Raw genomic sequence first — 27,781 nt, 5'->3', positions numbered from 1 at the left:
CAGCCATAAAGAAGGATGAGTTAATGTCCTTTGTAGGGACATGGATGCAGCTGGAAACCATCATTCTGAGCAAACTTATCGCAAGAACAGAAAACCAAACACTGCATGTTCTCACTCATAGGTGGGAATTGAACAATGAGATCACTTGGACACAGGAAGGGGATCATCACACACTGGGGCCTGTTGTTGAGTAGGCATAGGGGGAAGGGATAGCATTAGGAGATATACCTAATGCAAATCACGAGTTAATGGGTGCAGCACACCAACATGGCACATGTATACATATGTAACAAACCTGCACGTTGTGCACATGTTCCCTAGAACATAAAGTATAATTTTAAACAATAATAAAAAGTATAATTTACAAGAGGAAAAAAAAAAGAAAACCCCATTGTCTCAGGCCAAAATCTCCTTAAACTGATAAGTAACTTCAGCAAAGTCTCAGGACACAAAATCAATGTGCAAAAATCACAAGCATTCCTATACACCAATAACAAACAGAGAGCCAAATCATGAGTGAAATCCCATTCACAATTGCTTCAAAGAGAATAAAATACCTAGAAATCCAGCTTACAAGGGATGTGAAGGACCTCTTCAAGGAGGTCCTTCTTGAAGAGGTCCTTCACACCACTTCTCTGTAAAATACAAACCACTGCTCTGTAAAATAAAACAGGACATAAACAAATGGAAGGACATCCCATGCTCATGGTTAGAAAGAATCAACGTCATGAAAATCGCCATACTGCCCAAGGTAATTTATAGATTCAATGCCATCCCCATCAAGCTACCAATGACTTTCTTCATAGAATTGCAAAAAACTACTTTAAAGTTTATACGGAGCCAAAAAAGAGCCCGCATTGCCAAGAGAATCCTAAGCCAAAAGAACAAAGCTGGAGGCATCACGCTACCTGACTTCAAAGTATACTACAAGGCTACAGTAACCGTGGGTGCAGCACACCAACATGGCACATGTATACATAGGTAACAAACCTGCACCTTGTGCACATGTACCCTAGAACTTAAAGTATAATCATTTTTTTAGAAAGGACCATTTCCTGGTGACATTTAGAAAGCCTTCAAGAAATAACATATCTTGAAATTATATTTTAGGTTGTGTTATTTCTAAGATAGATTTCTATTACCACTGTAATCTTTGTTTTTGCAATAAATAGTAATTAAATATTTTTGTCTAAATGTTTTTAAATGTTTTGTTTAATTTGGAACAGTGACATAGGTACATACTTCACTTCCTACAGATGCATTCAGTTACTCTTCCTTGTTATCCTTATCACAGAATATTCAAGATCTGTCTATAGTTGCAGCTTGTGTTCCAGTTGTGAATGATATCAGCCCACGTCTTCTCAAACACTTTTCCATGCTGGTATTACCTCATCCTTCACAAGACATCTTATGTACTATTTTCCAGGTAACACATCTAGTTCATTTTCTACTGAAAAAAATTAATTTCCCAGAATAAGGAAAAGTACGAGAACTTAAATCCACTAATATTGAAAGAAAATTACTTTAAGGGGATAGATTTTATTTCCCCCTATGTTTTCTGGACTATTATAATTTGGTTCTACATATCAAAAGCATAAATTATTATGTGTAAAATAAACACTTGTGGTGTATGTGCAATGCACGTTAAAATGTAGATTTTAGGACTTTATCCTCAGAGATTCTGATCCAGTATATCTGGCATGGCATGCAGAAATCTGCATTTTTAACACACATACCCTGGTTTTCGCCAGAATTGATTTGCTCTTTTCATTTCCTTATGGAATTAAAAAAATGCTACACAAACTATTACCTCGGTCTGAATTGGCATACAGGTAGACTTTCTTCTAAAACAGGATTTTTTTCAGGTGTGAACTATTTACCAACTGTATCAGAATTACCAAGTGCTTTTTGAAAACTTGAATTTAAAAATGAATCTTTAAATTTTATATTAAAGAAGAAAGATTCGTGTTGAAGAATTTCATAATCTTGCTTAAAATTTATTTTTCTAGTTATACTAGATTTCAAGTTGAGTCATCTTTCCAGTAAGATATTTCAGAATTTTTCAAAGAATATATACCTGTATAATCAATCCAGACTGAGGTAATAGTTTTGTCAGTTTACACTTCCCGTAACATCTCATGGAGAGCAAGGAGATGGAAGAATTCCCAGCACACCTGGTGTATATGGAGGGGAAGCATAAACTGTCCCCAGAGAAAACGTATCACATCCCTTCAGACCATTCAACATACTAGAACCAATTGGAATTTTCTCCAGTTAGCAACCCCTAGAGTTTTGTTTTCACTAATCTACCATCCTATGTTAAATGGATTTTAATTTTAACATTTAATGAAATTAATCCTCCATTATAGTACACAAGTCTGCTTTTTAGTGGAAGTAGTCAATACCTAAAATTTTTGGCAAACTAAATTATAACATTTCTTTTTAAAGGCTCATTTGGGAATTTATTTCTCCATCAATAACTTCATACCTGAAGTTCAGAAAAGTAAGGATCAGATAATATCTTGTTCCCTAGCTATATACCATCAAGTACGTCAGAATATGTTACCAACTCCAACAAAATGTCACTACATGTTTAATCTTCGAGATATGTTTAAGGTTTGTTTTAATGTTCATTCTCTAGTTTATTTTTTAAATATAAGTTGCTCTCTCTCATACTGTCAACATTAGATTGTTAGAAGGGGAAAAAGGGGAAATGAATGTTGGTTAGTTTTGCTATTTATTAGCAGCTTATCCCATGAGTTTGTTGAAGAAAATTGTTAAAACAATTCCGAGCAAATAATTCAATGATGAAATCCCTAAGAGTGTTAGAATATTGGCTAAGATCCTCAGCAGAGAAAGAAGTGACAAGGTTATAACACAGATTTGGGGTTTGCTTTATTTCTGAGATTTTTTTGTGGCTCTCAGAAAATGAAAGCATGTATGCATTTCATAAACATGCTTGAATTTTCACAGATTTTGCCAACAGTGCTGACTTAGTTATCAGCCACGGCCAAAGAATTTTCAAAATTGAAATGTTAAGAAAATCAATTCTTGAATTCGATATCTTTCTCCCCTGACTGTGGGACTTTAGCCCTAGATAGCACACGTAATCTGTCAAATGGGCTGTAACATTTTTAATCCACATTTAGAATGCTAAAACATATTAACATTAGGAAGTACCTCGATATCACCTGCAACACCCTGCCTCCATGTCAGCACTGTAGTCGAGACTCCCATCCTAGCAAGGCCTCCATTAGATGTGGCTGAGGAGTCCCCGAGTCCCCCTCCCTCTAAGAGTGATTCCAAACCAATTTTCCCTATCTTATCACTTTCCCATCTCATCAAAACTTCAGATTATCACTTGTAGAAATTCACAATTCTTACCTTGGATAATTGCTTCTATTTTTATGGATCATAAACCTGCAAAAATTGAGCCTTCGCTTCACATACTACCCTGCTAATTTTTTTTTAATGTTATTTTTAAATCCCTAACAGCTTCTCCTGGGATTGCTGCAAGCTGACAGGACTGTTATTAACTCCAAAGAGATGGCTGCTCTGCTCTTTGTTCATGAAGTCACCCGAGTATTTCATGATCGCTTAATTAATTTCACTGATAAAAGCCTTTTCTATCGGTTGCTTTCAAAGGAACTTGAGAACTATTTTCAGGTAAATTTACATTTTAAAAATTATTGGTCGGGCGAAGTGGCTCATGCCTGTAATCCCAGCACTTTGGGAGGCCGAGGCGGGCAGATCATGAAGTCAGGAGATCGAGACCATCCTGGCTAACACGTGAAACCCCCTCTCTACTAAAAACACAAAAAATTAGCCAGGCATGGTGGCGGGCATCTGTAGTCCCAGCTACTCGAGAGGCTGAGGCAGAATGGCGTGAATCCGGGAGGAGGAGCTTGCAGTGAGCCAACATGGGGCACTGCACTCCATCCTAGGCAACAAAGCGAGACTCCGTCTCAAAACAACAACAACAACAACAAAAATTGTTTTAAGTGGATTATTGGGCAAAATATGTTGCTTCATGAAAGTCCTCAAAAATTTATATAATACTGAAAGAAATGTAATTGTATTAACAATTCCATTTCCACTTGAAAATGACTAAAACTATAGATATGCTGGAGAGGATAAAATAATTGATGCCTTTGCGCATGCTTTTGGCCCCTTAGCAACCTCAAAACTGTTCAATTTTCTCCAGGACTCGCAGAACTCTCCACTCTCTTGATACCTCAGCAAGATTCCTCATCCTCCTCCATCCCTTTGAACTTTAGTTTTCTTACTGCCTGTCTTTTAATCTAGGTCACAAAGGAATGTGTTTCAATAAACTGATCACACTAAAAGAATGTGACTAAATGGAGCAGTGATCTAGGCTCCATTACTAGAATTTTTTGCCATCTCCTTTCAAGAGAATTAAGGAGAACATTTCCTTCCCAAAGGTGGACTCTTTTCTTTTTCTGTCTTCTCTGGTGGTGCCAGCTTCATTCTTCTCATTAACAAAGCCCAGGAAATATGAACATATGTGTGTGTGTGTCTTTATGATAAAACGATTTATATTCCTTTGGAGATATACCCACTAATGGGATTGCTGGGTCAAATGGTAGTTCTGTTTCTAGAACTTCTAGGAATCACCACACTGTCTTCCACAACGGTTAAACTAATTTCAGTTCCCACCAACAGTGTATAAGTGTTCCTTTTTCTCTGCATCCTCACCAGCATCTGTTATTTTTTGACTGTTTAGAATTAGCCATTCTGACTGGTGTTCGATGGTATCTAATTGTGGTTTTGATTTGCATTTCTTAAAGACAGCTTATTACTATCTTGGGAGAAGTTCCTAAACTCCCTATAAATGCCAACCATAATTCGGTTTTGAGACTTTACCAGACTAAGGAATAGATACAGAGGCAGTAGAAAATGAGCAAGCAAATAGTTAGGGAATTGGATCCTGCCTTAGCAGGGATCAGTCCTGTGGACAGCAAAAGCAACTACAGTACCCCAAATTCAAGACTATATTGACCAAATCTTTCTTAAGGATGTAAGGATGTAAATTATTCCTGTGAGAATTTCAATTTATACAGTATCACTTAATTGGTCAGTTGGTTGACTTAAAAAAAAATAAAACTCTAATAATTAATACAATGTGCCAAGCATAGTGTTAAGAGCTTTACATATCATTACTCACTTTAATCTTAATTCATAACACCCTATGATATAGGTCCTGTTATTATCCTCGTTTTACAGATCAAGAAACTGAGCAGAGTAAGATTAAGATCTCACCTAAGGTTACCCTGCTAGTTAAGTGGCGCAGTCATTATTCAAACCTAGGATATCTAATGACATATATTTTCAAATTATCATACCATACCACCCCTCAATCTTCAGTTAGCCATTTGCCAAACAAACATCTTCTGAATGCCTATCAAGAATTCTCAGTGCCAGATAGCAAGTGGGATAAGTGCTGAGGACTACCTAGGACTAGCACGGACCCTGCCTCCACGCACATTACAACCTAAAAAGTGCAATACATTTCTGTAAGTGCTATGACAGACCTATGCACACAATATAGTGGTGGAACAAAGGAGGAAACAGTAATTTATTCCACCTGATTTTAGGAGAGAGGGAGATGGTCAGACTTCAAATAAGAAGTAACCCATGACCTTGGTGTGAAAGATAAGCAAGAATTTGCCAAGTAAACAAGGAAAGGATATGTAGAAACTTGCAGAACGGTACTGGTAAACTAAGGGAAGATTCTTTTTCTCAGATTGTTGCTGGAACTACAAGATATTTCTAGCAACAGGAGTTCTTAACCTGGGATCCACAGACCTTCAAAGGGTTCTTAAATAAAACTATATTCCTGGCCGGGCGCGGTGGCTCAAGCCTGTAATCCCAGCACTTTGGGAGGCCGAGACGGGTGGATCACGAGGTCAGGAGATCGAGACCATCCTGGCTAACACGGTGAAACCCCGTCTCTACTAAAAAAAAATACAATAAAAAAAAAACTAGCCGGGCGAGGTGGCGGGCGCCTGTAGTCCCAGCTAGTCGGGAGGCTGAGGCAGGAGAATGGCGTAAACCCGGGAGGCGGAGCTTGCAGTGAGCTGAGATCCGGCCACTCTGCACTCCAGCCCGGGCGACAGAGCGAGACTCCGTCTCAAAAAAAAAAAAAAAATATATATATATATATATATATATATATATTCCAATATATTTGGGGATTTTTATAACCCTTATATTTTGCTATATACATTTTAAAATATTATTCTGAGAAAGGATCCGCAGGCTTCACTGCCAAAAGGAGTTTATAGCACACAAAAAAGTTAAGAACAGGTTAGTCCTAGATCCACTGTGCCAGGAGCTTCTCCAACACAGATATATACTATTAGTGTTGATAACAAATAGAATTGTGCTATTAATGATAGTGTTAAATTCTTATCTTGCAATAGATTCAGTGGACCCAAGAAAACCTGATGAATCACTCAACTGTATTTTTGGACTTCTTGGATATAAACAAGACTCATAGAAGAAAGATCTATCAGAATACCAATGACTATAATAAACTTGCCAGTGTACTTAATGAATTCCAAATGAAGTTGGGTTCAATTTCTTTGGAGGTAAACACATATACTATATAAAAATCTGAGGAGTGCTATATATGTATATATTTATTTATTTTTATATACAAACAGATACGTATATCAAATCAGTATTTTTAAGAGGGGTGTATGTGTGAGAGAGAGAGCGAGAGAGAAAAAGAGAGAGAGAGGGGAAGAGATCAGAGAAAAATGTTTACCTTTGTATTTTAAAGCAGACCATTAGAAGTACAGTTTTATGTTATTTCATCTTATTTTGTCTCATTTGATAGGGTATAATTTTAAAGACAAGGTACACAACTGAGGCTATAGGAAGTTGAATGAATAGAGTTCATGAAGATAAATGCAAACCAGAGTGTGGCAACAGGGTCTAAAGTAGCAACAAAGGACAGCAAAGTGGTTGTGGCTCTTTACATCTTTCCCATTGTTGTGGGCAATGATGTGTTGGAACAGAGATACCAACAAAATCACACACACTGTAAACCAACTTTCTGCATCTCTTCCTCCTACCACTTATCCTACTTGCCAAGACAGAACAATAGAAAAGCAGCCTAGGCCAGGTGTGGTGGCTTGTGCCTGTAATCCTAGCACTTTGGGAGGCTGAGGCAGGAGGATCAATTGAACCCCGGAGTTTGAGACCAGCCTGGTCAACATAATGAAACCCTGTCTCCACACACACACACACACACACACACACACACACACACACAAATTTAATTAATCTGGCATTGTGGTGCCAGTGCCTGCTTGTAAGTCCCAGCTACACAGGGCTGATGCAAGAGGATCGCTTGAGCCCAGGAGGTCGAGGCTGCAGTAAGCCATGATTGTGCCACTGCACTGCACCTGGATGACAGAGCAAGACCCTGTCTAAAAAAAAAAAAGAAAGAAAGAAAAGAAAAAGGAAGGGAAAGGAGAGGAGAGGAGAGAGGAAGGAACGAAGGAAGGAAGGAAGGAAGGAAGGAAGGAAGGAAGGAAGGAAGGAAGGAAGGAAGGAAGGAAGGAAGGAAGGAAGGAAGGGGAAGGAAAGGGAAGGGAAGGGTACGGAGGAAGGAAAGGAAGGAAAGAAGGAAGCGAAGGGGGAAGGGAAAGGAAGTAGGGGGAAGGGAGAAGGGGGCGGGGGAATGGGAAGGGGTAGGGAATGGGGGTAGGAAGTCTAAGTACTATTGTTCACCTCTTCATTCTCTTCTCTCAACTCTACCACCACCCTTCTAATCCACTCACAAGAATATTCGCATAGGGACAATCCTTATTGCACAAATTTACCTTCCCTAAATGTTAATGAAAACCAGCTTACTGATCTAGATCTCTGAATTACTAGTTATTCTCCTTTCTGTAAATAAATTGTATGTAAAACCACAGTGCACATTTGATTTTTCTGTACCTATAATCCGTTTATTTGTCACATTTCCTCTGCTAGCTTTCTCATTCCATGGTGTTCTTCAGGGAAGCCATAGAACACATCACAAGAGCAACAAGGGTTCTTCGACAACCAGGGAGCCACATGTTACTGGTAGGAATTTAAAGTTTTCAAGTGGTTTTAAGTTTGCAAAATAAAATAAATCCCAATAAAATCTACTCTACTTACAGAAGTTTTATGTAGTCACACTTTGTGAAAAATCACAATAACTGAGTCATAGGACAGGACTCTTGTCCTCTCTACCGTTTGTATATGAAATTTGTCAGCAAATAAAAATGGTATTTGTTTTTGGAAGGCATTTGATGTGAATAAAACTGCACCATTTCTAGTGTTTGCAGCATTAATACAGTAGCTGTGCAGGTGGATCCTAACTTCAAAAATAGTGCACTTACTTGATTGTTGATTTAGAAATGTGAGTTTTTGCACAATGTTTTGCTTCTCATGAGAACAAGTGGGAGTTAAAATCTTGAAAAATTCCCAAATATCCTTTGAATAGAGAAAATCTTTTGGAAAACTAACTAAAATTTAACATACTTAGCCAATTACATAAAGCATATTAATTACTTTTATTTAATTTATTATTTATGACTAGTTGTTTATTTTATACTTTATAACTGTTTGGTTATTTAATTTGTGCCCTTTTCTCAAAAATAACTTTTTTATATCCAGAACAGCTAGAGCTTTATTTAAACACTCTTTTATTTAAACAGACATCTGCAACAAGATTAATTAAAAGGAATTAAAAATTGGAAAATAGAATTAAGAAAAAATTATGAAGCAAATCTTTCTACCACCAAAACTATTCTTTTACTAACCTGTCTAACTCATAAACGGTATCACCATATATCCACTGGTCTAGCCAGAACCTCCGAGTCACTCAGTTTTGTCACTTTTTCATCACTTGTCACATTCAATTCATCAAGAAGTCCCAGTGATACAACTTGCAAAATGTATTTCAAACCTGCATACTTCTCTGCATCTACACAGCCACCACCCTATTTAAGCCACTGTTATCTTCACCTGGACCACTGTGCTTTTCTGTGTTCCCTAATGCACCTCTTTTCTTCCCCTCAGTCCCTATTACTCTGTCTCCTTATTCTGCTTTACTTTTCTTCCTGGTCCTTAGCATTATCTTATATCATATTACACATTAATTTTTCATTTATAATCATCTGTCTCCACATTTAGAACATAAGCTGTACAAGGGCTATAATTTTTGTCTTATTTCAATTATTAACAGATTATTTTTATATTCCTAAAGTGTATATGCTCTCAGTTTAATTATTTTATCACAAAGTGACTCTTTTCTTTAGCATGTTTTTTCTAGCAATAGGTACATTTACAAGTTCTCAATTCTAAAATGCCTGAGAATGTATTCAGAGCAGTTTTCAAAAGCCCACACTCAATTGGAACCTGGCCTTAATAGTTTCTCTATAGATGTGTTCTCATGAACCTATCTTCCCTTTCAGAGCCCCTATTAAAAATACAAGGTAAAACATGGCAAATTCCTGATTCCTCTGATCCTATTACTGTTGGTTTTTTGGTGTTTTTTGTTGTTGTTGTTTGTTTGTTTGTTTGTTTGTTTTTTGAGATGAAGTTTCACTCTTGTTACTCAGGCTAGAGTACAATGGCACCACCTCAGCTCACTGCAACCTCCACCTCCCGGGTTCAAGCAATTCTCCTACCTCAGCCTCCTGAGTAGCCTCCTGAGTAAGGATTACAGGTGCCTGCCACCACACACAACTAATAATTTGTATTTTTAGTAGAGACGGGGTTTCACCATGTTGGGCAGGCTGGTCTTGAATTCCTGACCTCAGGTGATCCTCCCATGTTGGCCTCCCAAAGTGCTGCAATTACAGGCATGAGCCACCACACCCGGCCCCCTATTACTATGTTTGCCCAATTAAACATTATAAATAGATCTTCTTCATGGGTCAAGCTGACACTAGGGTTCAATTTTGCAAAACAGTAATTTAACTGAATGCTAGTGTAGCATGTGGAGCTTCTGCAGGGAGAAGCAACTGGAGGGAGTGTAACGACTTAGTTAAGAATATTTAAGACAGAGAATAAATAATAAAATAATGGTTACCTAGATTGGACAGTTCAAATGAGATCAGTTTAATTTGGTAAACAAGTAAAAGAAGAAATCATACATGAATTTTAAAAGTAAATATTACATAGTTTAACTGGATTACATTGTTGAACTACCAGAACTACCAAAGGAAAACAAGAAAACTAATATTAATTAGTATTTCAATTTAAGGCATTGGTTTAAAAGATTATTGCATACAATCTATCACATAAATGTTCAGTTTTCAACAAAAATTAAAAGACATGAAACAGATAGGAAAGTGTGAGCTATGCATGGAGAGAAAAAATAGGTAATAGGAACTGTCTTGAAGAGGATCCAGATGTTGGACTTGACAGATATCTGAAATACAGCTCTTGTAAATATACTCAAAAAGCCTAAAGGAAAATATATATTTTTTTAAATTAAAGGAAAGCATACAAAAATGACTCTTCAAATAGAGAATACCGATAAAGGGATATAAATTATTTTACAAATTGGAATGTCTGGGGTTGAAAATTAAAATAAGTGACATGAAAAATGCACTAGAGAGACTCAACAGCAGATTTAACATGACAGAAAAGAGAATCTATAAACTTAAAAATAGATCTATAAAATGTATCCACACTGAAGAAGAGAAAGAAAATAAATGAAGAAAAAAACAGAACATCAAAGACCTAAGAGACACTATCAAGTGTATCAAAATATGCTTAACGGGACTCCCAGAATGAGAAGAAATAGAAGGGGCAGAAAAGATTTCATAGAAATAATGCCCCAATACATTAATCTTCACATCTAAGTTCAATCACGGCCAGGCGTGGTGGCTTACCCCTGTAATCTCAGCACTTTGGGAGGCTGAGGCAGGTGGATCATGAGGTCAGGAAATCAAGACCATCCTGGCTAACATGGTGAAACCCCATCTCTACTAAAAATATAAAAAATTAGCCGGGCGTGGTGGCGGGTGCCTGTAGTCCCAGTTACTCAGGAGGCTGAGTCAGGAGAATGGCGTGAACCTGGGAGGCGGAGCTTGCAGTGAACCAAGATCGCACCACAGCACTCCAGCCTGGGTGACAGAGTGAGACTCCATCGCAAAAAAAAAAAAAAAAAAAAAAGTTCAATCACAGCTCAGGAAAGTCTAAGAAGAGTAAGCACAAGTAGATTAAAATAGATTAACACCTAGACACATCATAGTCTACCATTCAAAGACAAAGAGAAAATCATGAAGGCAGCAAGAGAAAAACAACTTCTTGTGTACTAGGAATTCTCAATAAGATTTACAGCTGACTTCTTATCAGACACAATGGAGACCAGAAGGCATTGGAGCAGCATATTCAAAGATAAAAGGAGGAAAAACCTCAAAAATTTTATGTTAATAAAACTATTTTAAAAATGAAATAAAGACATTTCCAGATAAACAACTCTGATAATTTGTTACAGAAAATACTAAAGTAAATTTTTAGGGTGATGGTGAAAGACACCAAAGGGTAACTTAAATCCATGTGAAGAATAATGAGCACCAGTAAGAGCAATTACATAGGTAAATATAGGGCCGTGTGTTAGTTTTTTACTGACTATGAAACACATTACAGCAAATTTGGCAGCTTAAACAAATTTATTATCTTACAGTTTTGCGGGTCAGAAGTATGACATGGAACCCACTGGGCCAAAATTAAGATATAGGTATGACTGCATTACTTTCCAGAAGCTCTAAGGGAGAATCTGTTCCTTTTCTTTCACTAGCTTCCAGAGGCTTTCTGGATCCCTTGGCTCATAACTGCCTTTATCCATCTGTAAAACCAGCAACATTACATCTCTTTGACCCTTCATCAGTCATAACATCTCTCTCTCTCTCTGATCAAAGCCAGGAAGGGTTCTCTGCTTTCAAGGACTCATGTGATTTAGACTGGGCCCAGCCAGATAATCTAGGATGATCTCACCATTTTAAGGTCTTTAATCTTAATCATGTCTGCAAAGTCTCTTGCCATGTAATATAACATATTCATAGGTTCCAGAGATCATGATGGGGACATATTTGTGGAAAATAGGGGTGGCAAATGCATTATTCTTCCTACCACAGACTATGTAAATATATTTTTCTTCTTTACTCTTAACTACTTTAAAAGATAATCAGATGGAATGATAATTCTAAAACTATTGTCAGGTTTATAATATATAAAGATGTAATATATGTAACAATGAATAGCACAGAAGAGGAGGGGGAAATGGGGTTATGTTGAAGAAAACTGTCTATATTTTACTGGAATTATTAGTATTAATCTAAAATAGATTATGATTAAAAATAAAAATAAAATAGATTATGATAAGATACATAATGTAATTCAGTTATGCAAGATGAACAAGTTCTGGAGAACTAATGTACGGTATGGTAATGATAGTTAACAACACTGTATTATATACTTGAAATTTGTTAAGAGGGTAGGTCTTAATATTCATACACACACAATGGTAACTATGTAGAGGTAGTGGATATTTTAAATAGTGTGATTGTGATGATCATTTAACAATGTACACATATATCAAAATATCAAGTTGTACACCCTAAATATATGTATAGTTTTTATGTCACTATCATCTCAATAAAATTGCTAAAAATGCTCAAGGAAAAGGGATAGTTTAACTGTGAACCCAAGCAAGTCAGGGCCAAACACACCGATGGCAGACAAGTTTCAAAAAGAACAGAAGGAAAGCAGACCTGCAGGAGGTCCATCAGCCAGAGTTCCAGGCTTGGGACAGCTATGAAGTTTTGTGCCAGGCTGTGGTCTGGGCCCCCAGCCATCAGGCCTGATTCAAAGCCATCGGGCCCCTTCTCCTATATGCATTTTAAGGGAATCTTTAGCTTCTTTTCTGTGTAAAGTTCCCATAGAGTTGTCAGAGCTTAGAACCTGTCCAGTGCTGGCAAGGAAGCTTGAACAATTTTATCTTAGTTTAAGTTCCCCCAGAAGAAGACCCTGAAGCAAGTATTCAATGTTAACTTGAGACATGGTCCCAGAAATCAGGTAGAGGAGTGAGAAAGTGAGACACAAAAGAGACGGTAATCAATACAGTATACATTATCAGACCAGTTATTGTTAGCAACTGGAAGTTAATTACATAAGGGAATCTCTAGGAAATGCTGTAGGAAATGTGCCTCAGAAAGGTGAGAGGGCTGAAGTATTTGGCATATCTATGCAGCAATTTCAGTCAGTCATTATTGAGGGTTGCTAAGGGACAGTGATAGTTACTGCAGGGGCAAACATAGAGATGCAGATACTGGTTGATCAACTTTTCATTTGTTTATTGGTCATTCGGGTCTTCAGTGAATCGTCCATTCGTGTGCTTTGCCGATTTTTCTATTAGGTTATCTTTTTCTTATTGATTTGTAGGAGTAATATATTCAGATACTAATATTTTCTTCATTATATGTGTGGCAAATATAATTTTCCAGATTATGATTCATCTTTTTACCTTATGGTATCATTCAATAAATAGTTATTTTTAATGTAAAAAAAGAAGAGAACTAAAAATATATACAATAAAAAAGCCAAGAAAACGAAGATAGACCTCTGGAAAATATTTAACACAAAAAATGGAGAAACAAAGGGAAAAAGTACATGAGACATGTGGAAAATAACAGTGTGGCAAACAAGCCCCACACTGATCATAACATAAATATAAATGCATTAAAAACTCCAATAAAAATACAGAGATTATAAAACTAGATTTTTTTAAAGAACAAAATCCAACTATATGCTATCAACAAAAGTCACACTTTAGATTCAAAGATCCAAAATGGCTGAAAATGAAAGGATGGAGAAAAATAATCCATGCAAACAATTACCACAAGAAAGTTGGAGTGGGTATACTAATATCTGACAAAGTAGACTTTCAGGAAAAAATTAAGTGTTCTGAGACCAAAAAAAAAAAAAGACATGCTCTAATGATGAAAGGATCATAAGAGTTATAAACATATACACACCTAAAAACTTAGTGCCAAATACCTGGAACCAAACCTGACAGAATTTAGGGAAGAAATAATCGATTTAACAATAATAGTTGGATACTTCAATACCTTCACTCTTAATAATTGATAGAGAAACTAGGCATAAAATCAGCAAGGATACAAAGACTTCAACAGTATTGTAAAACAACTTGAACTAATCGACATGATAGAAGACTTCATCCAACAACAGCAAAATACATATTCTTTTGAAGCAAACATATAACATTCTTGAGGAGAGACCAAATGCCAAGCCATAAACAAGCCTCAGTAAATTTCAGAGGATTGAAATCATACGAAGTATGTTCTTTGACCACAGTAGAACTAAATTAGAAAGTTTCCAACAAAAGGAAAGTTGGGATATTAACAACTATGTGGAACTTTTACAACATACTCCTAAATGGGTGAAAGAAGAAATTGCAGAGAAATTAGAAAATACTTTGAGATACATGAAAACAAACAAAAACATAATATAAAGCTGTTCTTTAAGAGAAATCTATAGCTATAAATACATATATTTAAAAAGAACAACCTCAAATCAATAGCCTAACCTTCCACCTTAGGAAAATACCAAAAAGAAAGAAAACCAAACCCAAAGCAAGCAGATGGAAGAAAATAATAAAGATTAGAGAAGAAAGTAGAGAATATAAAACCAGTAGGAAATATCAATAAAACCAAAAGTTGGTTCTTTGAAAAGATCAACAAAATTGACAAGATTTTTGCTAAACTGACCAAGAAAAAAGGAAGAAAAAAACTCAAATTATTAAAATCAGGAATTAAAGAGGGAATATTAAATATATTAAAATCAGGAATTAAAGAGGGAATATCAGTATTACAGAAATAAAAAAAGATTATCAGAGAATACTATGAACAATTGTATGCCAATATATTAGATCACTTGGATAAAATATCTTTCCTAGAAATACATAAATTACTGAAACTGAAGAATTAGAAAATCCAATGGACCAATAGCAAATAAGGAGATTTAATTAGGAATTTTAAAACTTCCCACCAGAAAAGCCCAGAGCCAAATGGATTCACCAGAGATTTCTACCAAACATCTGAGGAAGAATTAACACCATTCCTTCCCAAACTCTTCCAGAAAATAGAAGAGGGAATACTTCCCAATTCATCTATAAGGTCAGTAACATCCTAATACCAAAACTAGACAAAGTCATCATGAGAAAAGTACAGACTAATATCCCCTATGAATATAGTGGAAAAAAATCTGAACAAAATCTTAACAAACAAAAACCAGCAACATATAACAAGTACTATGCACCATAAGCAAGTGAGATTTATTGCAGGAATGCATATTTGGTTTCATATTTTCTAAAAATCATTAATGCAATATACCTATTAATGGAATTAAAAGTAAAAACCACACAATAATCTTAGGAGATGCAGAAAAGCACAACAAAATCCAACACCATTTTTTTACTTTCAGCCAAAAGGAAAAGAAGGACGCTTCATCAACCCAATAAACAGCTTCTATGAAAAACTTACAGCTAGCCTTATGCTTAACAGTGAAAGACGAAATGCTTTTCCCTTAAGATCGAGAGCAAAGAAAGAATGTTTTGCCTTAAAAACTGGAAGCTTTCCCTTTGAAAACTGACACAAGACGGTGATGCCCTCTCTCACCACTCATATTCAACATAGTGTTGGAAGTTCCGGCTAGGGCAATCAGGCAAGAGAAAGAAATAAAGGGTATTCAGTTAGGAAAAGAAGAAGTCAATTTGTCCCTGTTTGCAGATGACATGATTGTATATTTAGAAAACCCCATCGTCTCAGCCCAAAATCTCCTTAAGCTGATAAGCAACTTCAACAAAGTCTCAGGATACAAAATCAATGTGCAAAAATCACAAGCATTCCTATACACCAATAACAGACAAACAGAGAGCCAAGTCATGACTGAACTCCCATTCACAATTGCTTCAAAGAGAATAAAATACCTAGGAATCCAACTTACAAGGGATGTGAAGGACCTCTTCAAGGAGAACTACAAACCACTGTGCAGTGAAATAAAAGAGGACACAAACAAATGGAAGAACATTCCATGCTCGTGGATAGGAAGAATCAATATTGTGAAAATGGCCATACTACCCAAAGTAATTTATAGATTAAATGCCATCCCCATTAAGCTACTAAATGACTTTCTTCACAGAATTGGAAAAAACTGCTTTAAAGTTCATATGGAACCAAAAAAGAGCCCGCATTGCCAAGGCAATCCTAAGCCAAAAGAACAAAGCTGGAGGCATCATGCTACCTGACTTCAAACTATACTACAAGCCTATAGTAACCAAAACAGCATGATACTGGTACCAAAACAGAGATATAGACCAATGGAACAGAACAGAGCCCTCAGAAATAATACCACACATCTACAGCCATCTGATCTTTGACAAACCTGACAAAAACAAGAAATGGGGAAAGGATTCCCTATTTAATAAATGGTGCTGGGAAAATTGACTAGCCATAAGTAGAAAGCTGAAACTAGATCCTTTCCTTACTCTTTATATGAAAATTAATTCAAGATGGATTAGAGACTTAAATGTTAGACCTAAAACCATAAAAATCCTAGAAGAAAACCTAGGTAATACCATTCAGGACATAGGCATGGGCAAGGACTTCATGTCTAAAACACCAAAAGCAATGGCCACAAAAGCCAAAATTGACAAATGGGATCTAATTAAACTAACGAGCTTCTGCACAGAAATGAAACTACCATCAGAGTGAGCAGGCAACCTACAGAATGGGAGAAAATTTTTGCAATCTACTCATCTGACAAAGAGCTAATATCCAGAACCTACAAAGAACTCAAACGAATTTACAAGAAAAAAACAAACAACCCCATCAAAAAGTGGGCAAAGAATATGAACAGTCATTTCTGAAAAGAAGACATTTATGCAGCCAACAGGCACATGAAAAAAATGCTCATCATCACTCACCATCAGAGAAATGCAAATCAAAACCACAATGAGATACCATATCACACCAGTTAGAATGGCAATCATTAAAAAGTCAGGAAACAACAGGTGCTGGAGAGGATGTGGAGAAATAGGAACACTTTTACACTGTTGGTGGGACTGTAAACTAGTTCAACCATTGTGGAAAACAGTGTGGTGATTCCTCAAGGATCTAGAACTAGAAATACCATTTGACCCAGCCATCCCATTACTGGGGATATACCCAAAGGATTATAAATCATGCTGCTATGAAGACACATGTGCACATATGTTTATTGCAGCACTATTCACAATAGCAAAGACTTGGAATCAACCCAAATGACCATCAGTGACAGACTGGATTAAGAAAATGTGGCACATACACACCATGGAATACTATGCAGCCATAAAAAAGGATGAGTTCGTGTCCTTTGTAGGGACATGGATGCAGCTGGAAACCATCATTCTCAGCAAACTGTCGCAAGAACAGAAAACCAAACACCGCATATTCTCACTCATAGGTGGGAACTGAACAATGAGATCACTTGGACACAGGAAGGGGAACATCACACACCGGGTCCTATTGTGAGGAGGGGGGTGGGGGGAGGGATAGCATTAGGAGATATACCTAATGTAAATGACGAGTTAATGGGTGCAGCACACCAACACAGCACATGTATACATATGTAACAAACCTGCACATTGTGCACATGTACCCTAGAACTTAAAGTATAAAAAAAGAAAAAACAAAAAAAACCTCACTGTTAAAAAAAGAAAAAAAAATGTTTTGCCTTACAATTTCTATTCAACACTATACTATAGGTCTAGCTAGTGCAATTAAATAAGAAAAAGTGGGGAAGGGGCATCCAGATTGGAAAAAACAAAGGGAGCAAACCCATCCTTATTCACATTCCACATGATCCTGTTTGTGGAAAATCCTAAGGACATACAACCCAATTAAAAATAAACAGGCCAGGTGCAGTGGCTCACACCTGTAATCCCAGAAGTTTTGGAGCCCTAGGTGGGTGGATCACTTGAGGCCAGGAGTTTGAGACCAGCCTGGCCAACAGGGTAAGACTCCATCTCTACAAAAATACAAAAATTAGCTGGGCATGGTGGTGCACCTGTTATCTCAGCTACTCAGGAGGGTGACACAGGAGAATCGCTTGAACCCAGGAGGCAGAGGTTACAGTGAGCCAAGATCGTGCCACTGCACTCCAGCCTGGGTGATAGAGCGAGACTCTGTCTCAAAAAATAAAAATAAACAGATGCTGGCCCAATGTTGTGGCTCATGCTTATAATCCCAGCACTTTGGAAGGGCAACACAGGAGTATTGCTTGAGGTTAGGAGTTCAAGACCAGCCTGGGCCAAATAATGAGACCCCTTCTTACAAAAAAAATAAATAAAAATAAAAGTTAGCCAGATATGGTGGCATGTACCTGTAGTCCCAGCTACTCAGGAGGCTGGGGCAGGGGGATACTTAAGCCCAGGAGTTCAAGGCTTCTGTAAGCTGTGATCGCACCACTGCACTCTAGCCTGGGTGACAAAGTGAGACCCTATCTCAAAAAAATAAATTAAGTAAATAAATGAAGAAACAGATACCTTGTTATGGCTGAATGGCATTTTATTGTACATGTATACCACATTTTGTCTATCCGTTCTTCTGTTGATGGACATTTGGCTTATTAGCTCTTGTGAATAGTGCTGCAAAAAGTGGCAACATGGGAGAGCCTGGAAGGCCTCATGTTAAGCAAAATAAGTTAGGCAAAGAAAGAGAACTACTGCATGTTCTCACTCGTGTGAAAACTGAGAAAAAAAATTTCAAACTCGTAGAAGTAGAGAGTAGAATTATGGGTATTAGAGGCCAGGAAGGGGACAAGAGGGGAGAATGGGAGAGTTTAGTTAATTAATACAAAATTATTACTACATAGGAGGAATGAGTTCCGGTGTTTTGCAGCAGTGTAGGCTGAATATGGTTTACTATAATTTATTGAATGTTTTCAAAATGCTAGAGGAGAGGATTTTGAATATTCACAACACAAAGGACAATGTTTGAGGTGATGAATGTATTTTCTCCAGTTTGATCATTATACATTATATGTTCATACGGAACTATCACTCTGTATCCCATAAATATGTACAATTATCACATGTCAACTAAAAAATAAAAGGAAAAAATAAATACCTTACAAAAGCATATGAAAAGGTGCTCAATATCAATTGTCATTAGGGGAAACAATAATGAGATACCACAACATCCCTATTAAAATGACCAAAATCCAAAGAACTGATAATAGCAATTACTGACAAGAATACAGAGCAATAGGAACTCTCATTCATTGCTGATGGGAAATGAAAATAGCACAGCTACTTTGGAAGACAGTTTAGCAGTTTCCTACAAAGCTAAACATAGTCTTCCCATTTGAGCCAGTAACCATGCTCCTACCTAACTGATTTGAAAACTTACGCCCACATAAAAACCTGCACAGGAATGATTATAGCAACCTTATTCATAATCACCAAAAACTGGAAGCAACCAAGATTCCTTCAATAAAGCAAATGAATAAACACACTGTAGTAGTACATTGATACAATGGAATACTATTCAGAGATAAAAAGAAATGAGCTCTCAAGCCACAAAAAGACATGAGTGAATTTCAAAGGTATATTGCTAAGTGAAAGAAGTCAGTCTGGAAAGGCAACATATTATAGATTCCAATTATATGACATTCTGGAAAAGGCGAAACTATGGAAATGGTAAAAATATTTGTTGCCTAAGGGTTTAGTGGAAAGAAAGGAAAGTGAAACACAAGATTTTTTAGGATGGTAAAAGTTCTGTATACTATAATGGTGAACACATGACACTATATATTTGTCAAAGCCCATAGAACTTGACAACACAAAGAATGAGCCTTAACATACACAAATTTAGAAAAAAATCACTTTGGAATTCTGGTAATCCCAGGATGGCATTCAGAATGTGAAAGAACAATCAAACCCTGTTGCAAGTGTGTGACACAAACTCACTGAAGAGAATTAGGGGAAAAGGAGCCAATATAAAAAGTGGTTTGGGGGTAAAGTTAACCATTCTAATACCACAATACACATATACTGGAATTGAATAATGAAGTAAATGGATGGCAGATGTTGGAAACCAGTTTTCTCACTATTGGAGGGCAGAGCTAAACGAGGGAAAGAGGCTAGAATGAACATGTAGTAACAGAGTTGGAGACATAAGTTGAACTTATGTTTAGCTTAATATAGGTGATTGGATATAGAAATTTTATAGGAATGTGTATCTATAAGGGTTAATATACAAATATTTGTTTATTTGCTGTGTCAGCTGGGAGGGCTTACGGGCAGTGATCTCCAGTAGCAATGAGTACACCTAGCTCCCAGATCTTGGTTTCTAATACCATTCTCCAATAAAGGGAACCAGGACTCCTTGGGAAAATTGTTGATTATAGGACTGGGACAGGAAATAAACAATATGAGCCTGGAGAATCCTGCAGTGCTACAAGTGAAGTACTACAATAATCATGGGGTTATGTCAGCGGGACACGAGAGCCGACTAAAAGAGTTCACAGTACCCAAAGCTGGAGCAAGAAAACAAAGAAATAAAGTGGTATTAAATTAAAATCCAAATTGTATAATACATATCCATGGGCCCATACTTATATAAATAAATGACTAAATAAATAAGTAAATAAGGGAGCATAGACAAATCTGCCATTCAGAAGAAATCCACGTAATGTACGTAGGTAGTCTACCCTCAAGAAACTGGAGCATAACTCCTCACTCATTCACTAAGGACTGCACATATTGACTTTCTCCCAAAGAGTACAGTACGGAAAGGGGGAGAAAAGAGTAACTTCACAGTGGAGAAACCTGACAAACATCGCCTTATCTAGGTGATCAAGTTCACCATCAAGATAAATCACGGTGAGTATAATCATGAGAAAAACGCAGGAAAATCCCAGTTGAGTGACATTCCATAAAATACCTGATCAGAACTCCTTGAATTTCTTTATGGCCATCAAAAATAAGGAAAGTGTGAAAAACTGTCACAGCCAAGAGTAGCTTAAGGAGATTTGGCTACTAAATGCAATATAGTATCCTGGAGGAAATTCCAAAGGAGGAAAAAAAAAAAAAAAACATTAGGTTAAAAACTAAGGAGATCTGAAAAAAGTATGGACTTCAGTTAATAATAACATATCAATATTGGTTCATTAATGGTAACAAATGTAATATACTAATGTTAGATGCTAATAGGGGAAATTGGATGTGGGATATATGACAGTTCCCCATACTATCTTGGCAATTTTTCTGTAAGTCTAAAACTCTTCTAAAATAAGTTTATTTTTTAAAATAGACACAAGATTTGAATAGGTGTTTCACCAAAGACGATACATGAATGGTTAATCAGCCCATGAAAAGATGTTCAGCTTCATTAGTCATTAGGGAAATACAAATTAAAACCACAATAACACTAAACACCCACTTGACTGTCTATAATCAAAAAGATAGCTAATAACAAGCATTGACAAGACTGTGTATAAACTGAACTTTCATACATGGCTTGTGGGAATGTAAAATACTACAACTACTTTGGAAAATGGTTTGGCTATTTCTTATAAAGTTTAACATAGATTTACCATATAATGGAGCAATTCCATTTCTCTATCTCTACACAAGGGAAAATAAAACCAGTGTCCACTCAAAGACTTGCATGGAAATGTTCATAGCAGCATTATTCATAATCAAGAAGCAGAAACAATCCAAATGTTCATCAATGGATAAATAAAATGTGATATGTCCATACAATAGAATACCATTCAGCAATAAAAAGGAACAAACTACTGATACACATACAACACGAAGGAACTTATTCTGCTAAGTAAAATAAATCGAATACATTAGACTTCATGGTATATAATTTCACTTATATGAATTGCCAAAAATAGGCAAATCAATAGAGATGAAAACATATTAGTGATTGGGCCTGAGAGTTGGATGGGGATTGACTGCCAGTGGGCTTGAAAGATCTTTTTGGGTTGAAGGAAATTGTTCCAAAACTGAATTGTGACAAGGGTTGCATAAGTCTGTAAATGTACTACAAAACATTGAATTATACACTTAAAACTGGTATAATCTGTAAATTACACCTAAATAAAGCTGTTTTAAAAACAATACTTTGCCATTATTCCCCAAAAGCATTTATTAAGTACCTATTGCTCAAAATAAAAAGGAAAAGATCTATCTAGTTACTTATAAATGAAGAATCAAATATTGACAGTGATATAAAAATGGTTTATAAGCCTGTCTGTGCTATTTTTCAAGATCACGTTCTCTTTCCAGTGAAATTTTCTCATATATTCAAGAGGCTATGGAAAGATGAAAATATTGAATGTGGATGAGTGCATTATAAAAATTTTGATAAAATATTTAAATTACATTTAATATGCCTTCCAAAAGGTTATAAATAAAAATATTCTGGGGTATTTTTACGGTCAAAATTTCTAGCACAAATAATAAACAGAAAACTATACATTGAAAGGTTCCCAGAAAATATATGTCATATGTTGGATTTCTTTTCTCCCAAAGATTGGAATAGATGGATGTGGGAAAAAAACATGTGCAACCTTGGCCTGTTATCTGACAGATAACAAACTATACCGAGTGCCTATATCTCACAAATGTGCCTACATCGAATTCAAAGAAGTTTTTAAAAAGGTGTTTATTCACGCAGGATTAAAAGGGAAACCCACTGTTCTGATGGTTCCCAATTTAAACATAGAGCAAGTAAGTACTTTTTGTCTTTGTTATTTGCTGAAGTTTGATATCTTCGTGGCTACCCCCTCCCCAGAAATTTAATATTTGAAAAGAAAACAAGAAAATATTTATCAATGGTTCTATTAGCCTACAATATCAGTTTGCTTGCAGTATTCTCTGTTCTTATCCAGTTATTATTTATTTGTAATGATGCCACAGGTAGTTATGAATTAACCCACAGAGTTTATATATTTGTAATGATGCCACAGGTAGTTATGAATTAACATTTCAATAAAGGTATTTTCTATGTCATTATCTTGTTCATTTTAATTGACAGATTGGAAGTAATTTATCTATGTAGCTGAAGTCATCTGTCTTATATCAGAACTAGCTTTATGATCTGTATTTTAAAAACCCTTTCATCTATATCCAGTATCTGTAATCTACGGTTAGGTATGTAATCTACAATCTGCTCTTACAGCATCCAAGCTTCTGTTTCTCTCCATTACTCTTTTTCTGCTCTAATTTCACTGTCAGATGTAGGACTTTCCTTACAGAATATGTTATTTTTGGCATGTATATATATATTTCCTCCAAGTCTGTGGCTCGTCTGTTTATTTTCTTTTCAAATTAAATTCAATTAAATGTTTTAAATTGGCATGATAATTGTACATGTGTTTATGGGGTATAGTGATGTTTCAATACATGTAAGAGCAGATTACCATAATTAGCATATTCGTCTCAAACGTTTATCATTTTTGTGTTAGGAGCATTCAATATCCTCCTCCTAGCCCTTTGACACTATATAATATATTATCATTATGTATAGTCATCCTACAATGCTGTAGGATAGTAGAACTTATTCCTCCTCTCTAGCTGTAATTTTGTATCCCTTAAAAAAATCCCTCACTATCCTTCTCTCCCTTTCCCCTGCCTTTCTCAGCCTCTAGTATCTTCTGTTCCACTTTTTACTCCCGTGAGATCCACTTGTTTTTAACTTTTATATATGAGTGAGAGGATGCGGTGTTTAACTTTCTGTTCCTGGCTTACTACACTTAACATAATCATGTTGCCAAAGTGACAGGATTTCATTCTCTTTTATGGCTGAATCATATTCTATGAATTTTATGTACCATCTTTTCTTTAGTCATTCATTAATTGGTGGACACTTAGGTAGATTCTGTATCTTGGCTATTGTGAAAAGAGCTGTTATAAACATGAAGGTACAGATGTTTCCTCGATATACTGATTTCCTTTTCTTTGGATAAATGCCCAGAAGTGGGATTGCTGGATCTTATGATCATTTTATTTGTATCATCATCATCATCATCATCATCATCATTTTTGTTTTGTTTTGTTTTGTTTTGAGACAGGGTCTTCCTCTGTCACCCAGGCTGGAGTGCAGTGGTGCGATCATGGTTCACTGAAGCCCCAACCTCCAAGGCTCAAGTGATCCTCCCACCTTAGCCTCCCAAGTAGCTGAGACTACAAGACTGCACCACCACACCCAGCTATTTTTTTTTATTGAGGTGGTGTCTCACTGTGTTGCCCAGACTCATGTGTAGTTTTTTGAGGACCCTCCATACTATTTGCGATAATGGCTGTACTAGATTACATTCCCACCAACAGTGTATAAGAGTTCCCTTTCTCCACATCTTTACCATCATTTGCTATTTTTTGTCTATTTGATGATAGCCATCCTGACTGGGGAGAGATGATAACTCATTGTGGTTCTGATTTGCATTTCCCTAACAATTAGTATTGAGCATTTATTCATTTTTTTGGCCATTTGTATGTCTTCTTTTGAGAAATATCTGTTCATATCATTTGCCCATTTTTTAATCATGTTTTGTTTGTTTTTTGTTCTTTATTTTTTGTTTTTGCTGTTAAGTTTGAGTTCTGGATATGAATCCTCTATTGGATGAATCATTTGCAAATATTTTCTCCTATTCTGTAGTTTGTCTTTTCATTCTATTGTTTCCTTTGCTATACAGAAGGAAATTTACCATCCTTTTGAGTATGATATAATTCCATTTGTTTATTTTTGCTTTTGTTGCCTGTGCTTTTGAGGTCTTATTTATAAATTCTTTTCCAAGACCAATGTCCTGAAGCATTTCCCTTGTTTTCTTCCAGTAGTTTTAGTTTCAGGTCTTACATTTAGCTCTTTAATTAATTTTGAGTTGATTCTTGTATAGGGTGAGAGGTGGTGGTCTACTTTCATTCTTCTGTATATGGATATTCAACTTTCCCAGCACCATTTATTGAAGACTGACTTTTTTCCATTGTATGTTCTCAGTGCATTTGTCAAAAATGAGTTGGCCATTGATACATGAATTAATTTCTGGGTTCTCTATTCTATTCCATTGGTCTATGTGTCTGTTTTTGTTCCCATACCATGCTGTTTTGGTTACTATAGCTTTATAATGTGTTTTGAAGTCTGGTAGTGTGATGCCTCCAACTTTGTTCTTTTTGCTCAGAAAGAACTTTGGATCCTTTGGTTCTTTTTGCTCAGAAAGAATAGCTTTGGATTTCTGAGATATTTTGTGGTTCCATTTGAATTTTAGGAATTTTTCCTATTTCTGTGAAGAATATCATTGGTATTTTTTCAGAGATTGCAACAAATCTGTAGATTGCTTTGGGTAGTATGGTCATCTTAACAATATTAGTTTTTTTGATTCATGAACATGGGGTGTCTTTCCATTTGTTTGTACCCTTTTCAGTTTCTTCTATCAGTGTTTTGCAGCTTTCCTTGTAGAGTTCTTTCATCTCCTTGGTTCAAATTTATTTCCAGGTATTTGATTTTATTTATTGTAACTATTCTAAATGGGATTGCCTTTTTAATTTCTTTTTCACCTAGTTTGCTGTTTGTATATAGAAACATTACTGATTTTTGTATCCTGCAACTTTGCTGAATTCATTTATCAGTTCTAAGAGATTTTTGTCAACCCCATAAAAAAGTGGCCAAAGGACATGAACAGACACTTTTCAAAAGAAGACATTTGGCCAGGTGCAGTGTTTAACCCCTATAATCCCAGCACTTTGGGAAGCCAAGGCAGGAGGATCTCTTGAGCCCGGGAGTTCCAGACCAGCCTGGGCAACATAGTGAGACCTTGTCTCTATTTTTAAGAAAAGATATAGACTGGCTGAATGGATGAAAAACAAGACCCAACTATATGCTGCCTACAAGAAATTCAACACACTTGTAAAGACAGACATAGAGTGACAGTGAAGGGATAGAAAAAGATATTCCATGCAAACAGAAACCAAACACAAGCAGGAGTAGCTATATTTCTATCAGATAAAACAGATTTCTAGTCAAACTGTAAAAAGAGGCAAAGGACATTATATAATAATAAAGTAATCAATTCAGCAAGAGAATATAACTATTGTAAATATATATGTACCCAACACTGGAGCACCCAGATATATAAATCAAATATTATATCTAAAGGAAGAGATGGACCCCAATACAATAATAGTTGGGGATTTCAACACCCCACTCTCAGCATTAAATAGTTCATCTAGACAGAAAATCAGCAAGCATCAGATTTAAACTGCACCATAGACCAAGTGGACCTAACAGACACTTAACGAACATTTCACTCAACAGCCACAGAATACACATTCTTTTCATTAGCACATGGAACATTCTACACAACTGATTATATGTTAGAACACAAACAAGTCTCAACAAATTTTTAAAAATCAAAATCATATCAAGTATCTTATCTGAATACAATAGAATATGACTAGAAATCAATAACAAGAGCAACATTCAAAACTGTAACATTCATGGACATTAGACAGTATGCTCCTGAATAACAAATGGATGAAGGAAGAAATTAAGAATGAAATTTAAGAATTCCTCAAAACAAATGATAATGGAAACACAACATAACAAAACCTAGGGGTCCAGGAAAAGCAGTATTAAGAGGCAAGTTTATAATAATAAATGCCTACATAAAAAAAGAAAGATTTCAAATAAATAACCCAACAATGCATCTCAGGGAACTAGAAAAAGCAAGAACAAATGAACCCAAAATTAGTAGAGGGAAATAAATAATAAAAATCACAGCAAAAATAAATGAAATTGATAATAAAAAACAATACCAAAGATCAACACAACCAAAAGATTTTTTTGTAAAGAAAAACAAAACCAAACAACTATTAGTTAGACAAACTAACAACAGAAAAGATCCAAATAAATAAAAACAGAAGTGAGAAAGAATACATTACAATGGATACCATAGAAATACACAGGATTATTAGAGACTATTATGAATAGCTACACATCAATAAATTAAAAAACCTAGAGGGAATGAATAAATTCATATATAATCTATCAAGATTGAGCCAAGAAGAAATAGAAAACCTGAGCAGACTTATAAGTAACAAGATTGATCAGTAATAAAAGCTCTCCCAAAAACAAACAAACAAACAACAACAAAAATTCCACTACTGGATGGCCTCACTGCTAAATTCTACCAACTATTTTTTTTTAAGATGGAGTCAGGCGGGAGTGCAGTGGTGCCATCTCAGCTCATGGCAACCTCTGACTCCTGAGTTCAAGCAATTCTCCTGCCTCAGTATCCTAAGTAGCTGGGATTACAGGCACCTGCTACCACACCTGGCTAATTTTTTTTGTACTTTTAGTAGAGATTGGGTTTCACTATGTTGGCCAGGCTGGTCTTGAACTTTTGACCTCAGGTAATCTGCCTGCCTCGGCCTCCCAAAGTGCTGGGATTACAGGCATGAGCCACTGCTCCCAGTCTCTACCAAACTATTAAAGACAAATTAATATTAATTATTCTCAAGCTATTCCAGAATATTAAGGAGGAAATTATTCCTTACTCATTCTATGAGGTCAGCTTAACACTGTTACCAAAACCAGACAAGGACATGATGAAAAAGGAAAACTACCGGCCAATATTCCTGATGAATCTAGATACAAAAATCCTCAACAAAATACTAGCAAACTGAATCAAACAACAC

The 27,781-nt window shown here is 36.0% G+C and overlaps 1 protein-coding gene across 1 annotated transcript in view; it reads left to right on the top strand.

Moving 5' to 3' along the window:
* The window catches only part of DNAH14 (dynein axonemal heavy chain 14), a 507,005-nt gene that overhangs the window by 368,534 nt on the left and 110,690 nt on the right, over positions 1–27,781 (top strand). The window contains exons 51-54 of the mRNA XM_025393377.1: positions 1,295–1,426; positions 2,449–2,616; positions 3,496–3,666; positions 22,622–22,819. Coding sequence (XP_025249162.1) covers positions 1,295–1,426; positions 2,449–2,616; positions 3,496–3,666; positions 22,622–22,819 — 669 coding nt within the window. The remainder of the gene's footprint in view (positions 1–1,294; positions 1,427–2,448; positions 2,617–3,495; positions 3,667–22,621; positions 22,820–27,781) is intronic.

Source organism: Theropithecus gelada, chromosome 1 (assembly GCF_003255815.1).
Source record: "Theropithecus gelada isolate Dixy chromosome 1, Tgel_1.0, whole genome shotgun sequence".
NCBI classification, from domain to species: Eukaryota; Metazoa; Chordata; class Mammalia; order Primates; family Cercopithecidae; genus Theropithecus; species Theropithecus gelada.
This window is presented reverse-complemented; position numbering and strand designations above follow the sequence as displayed.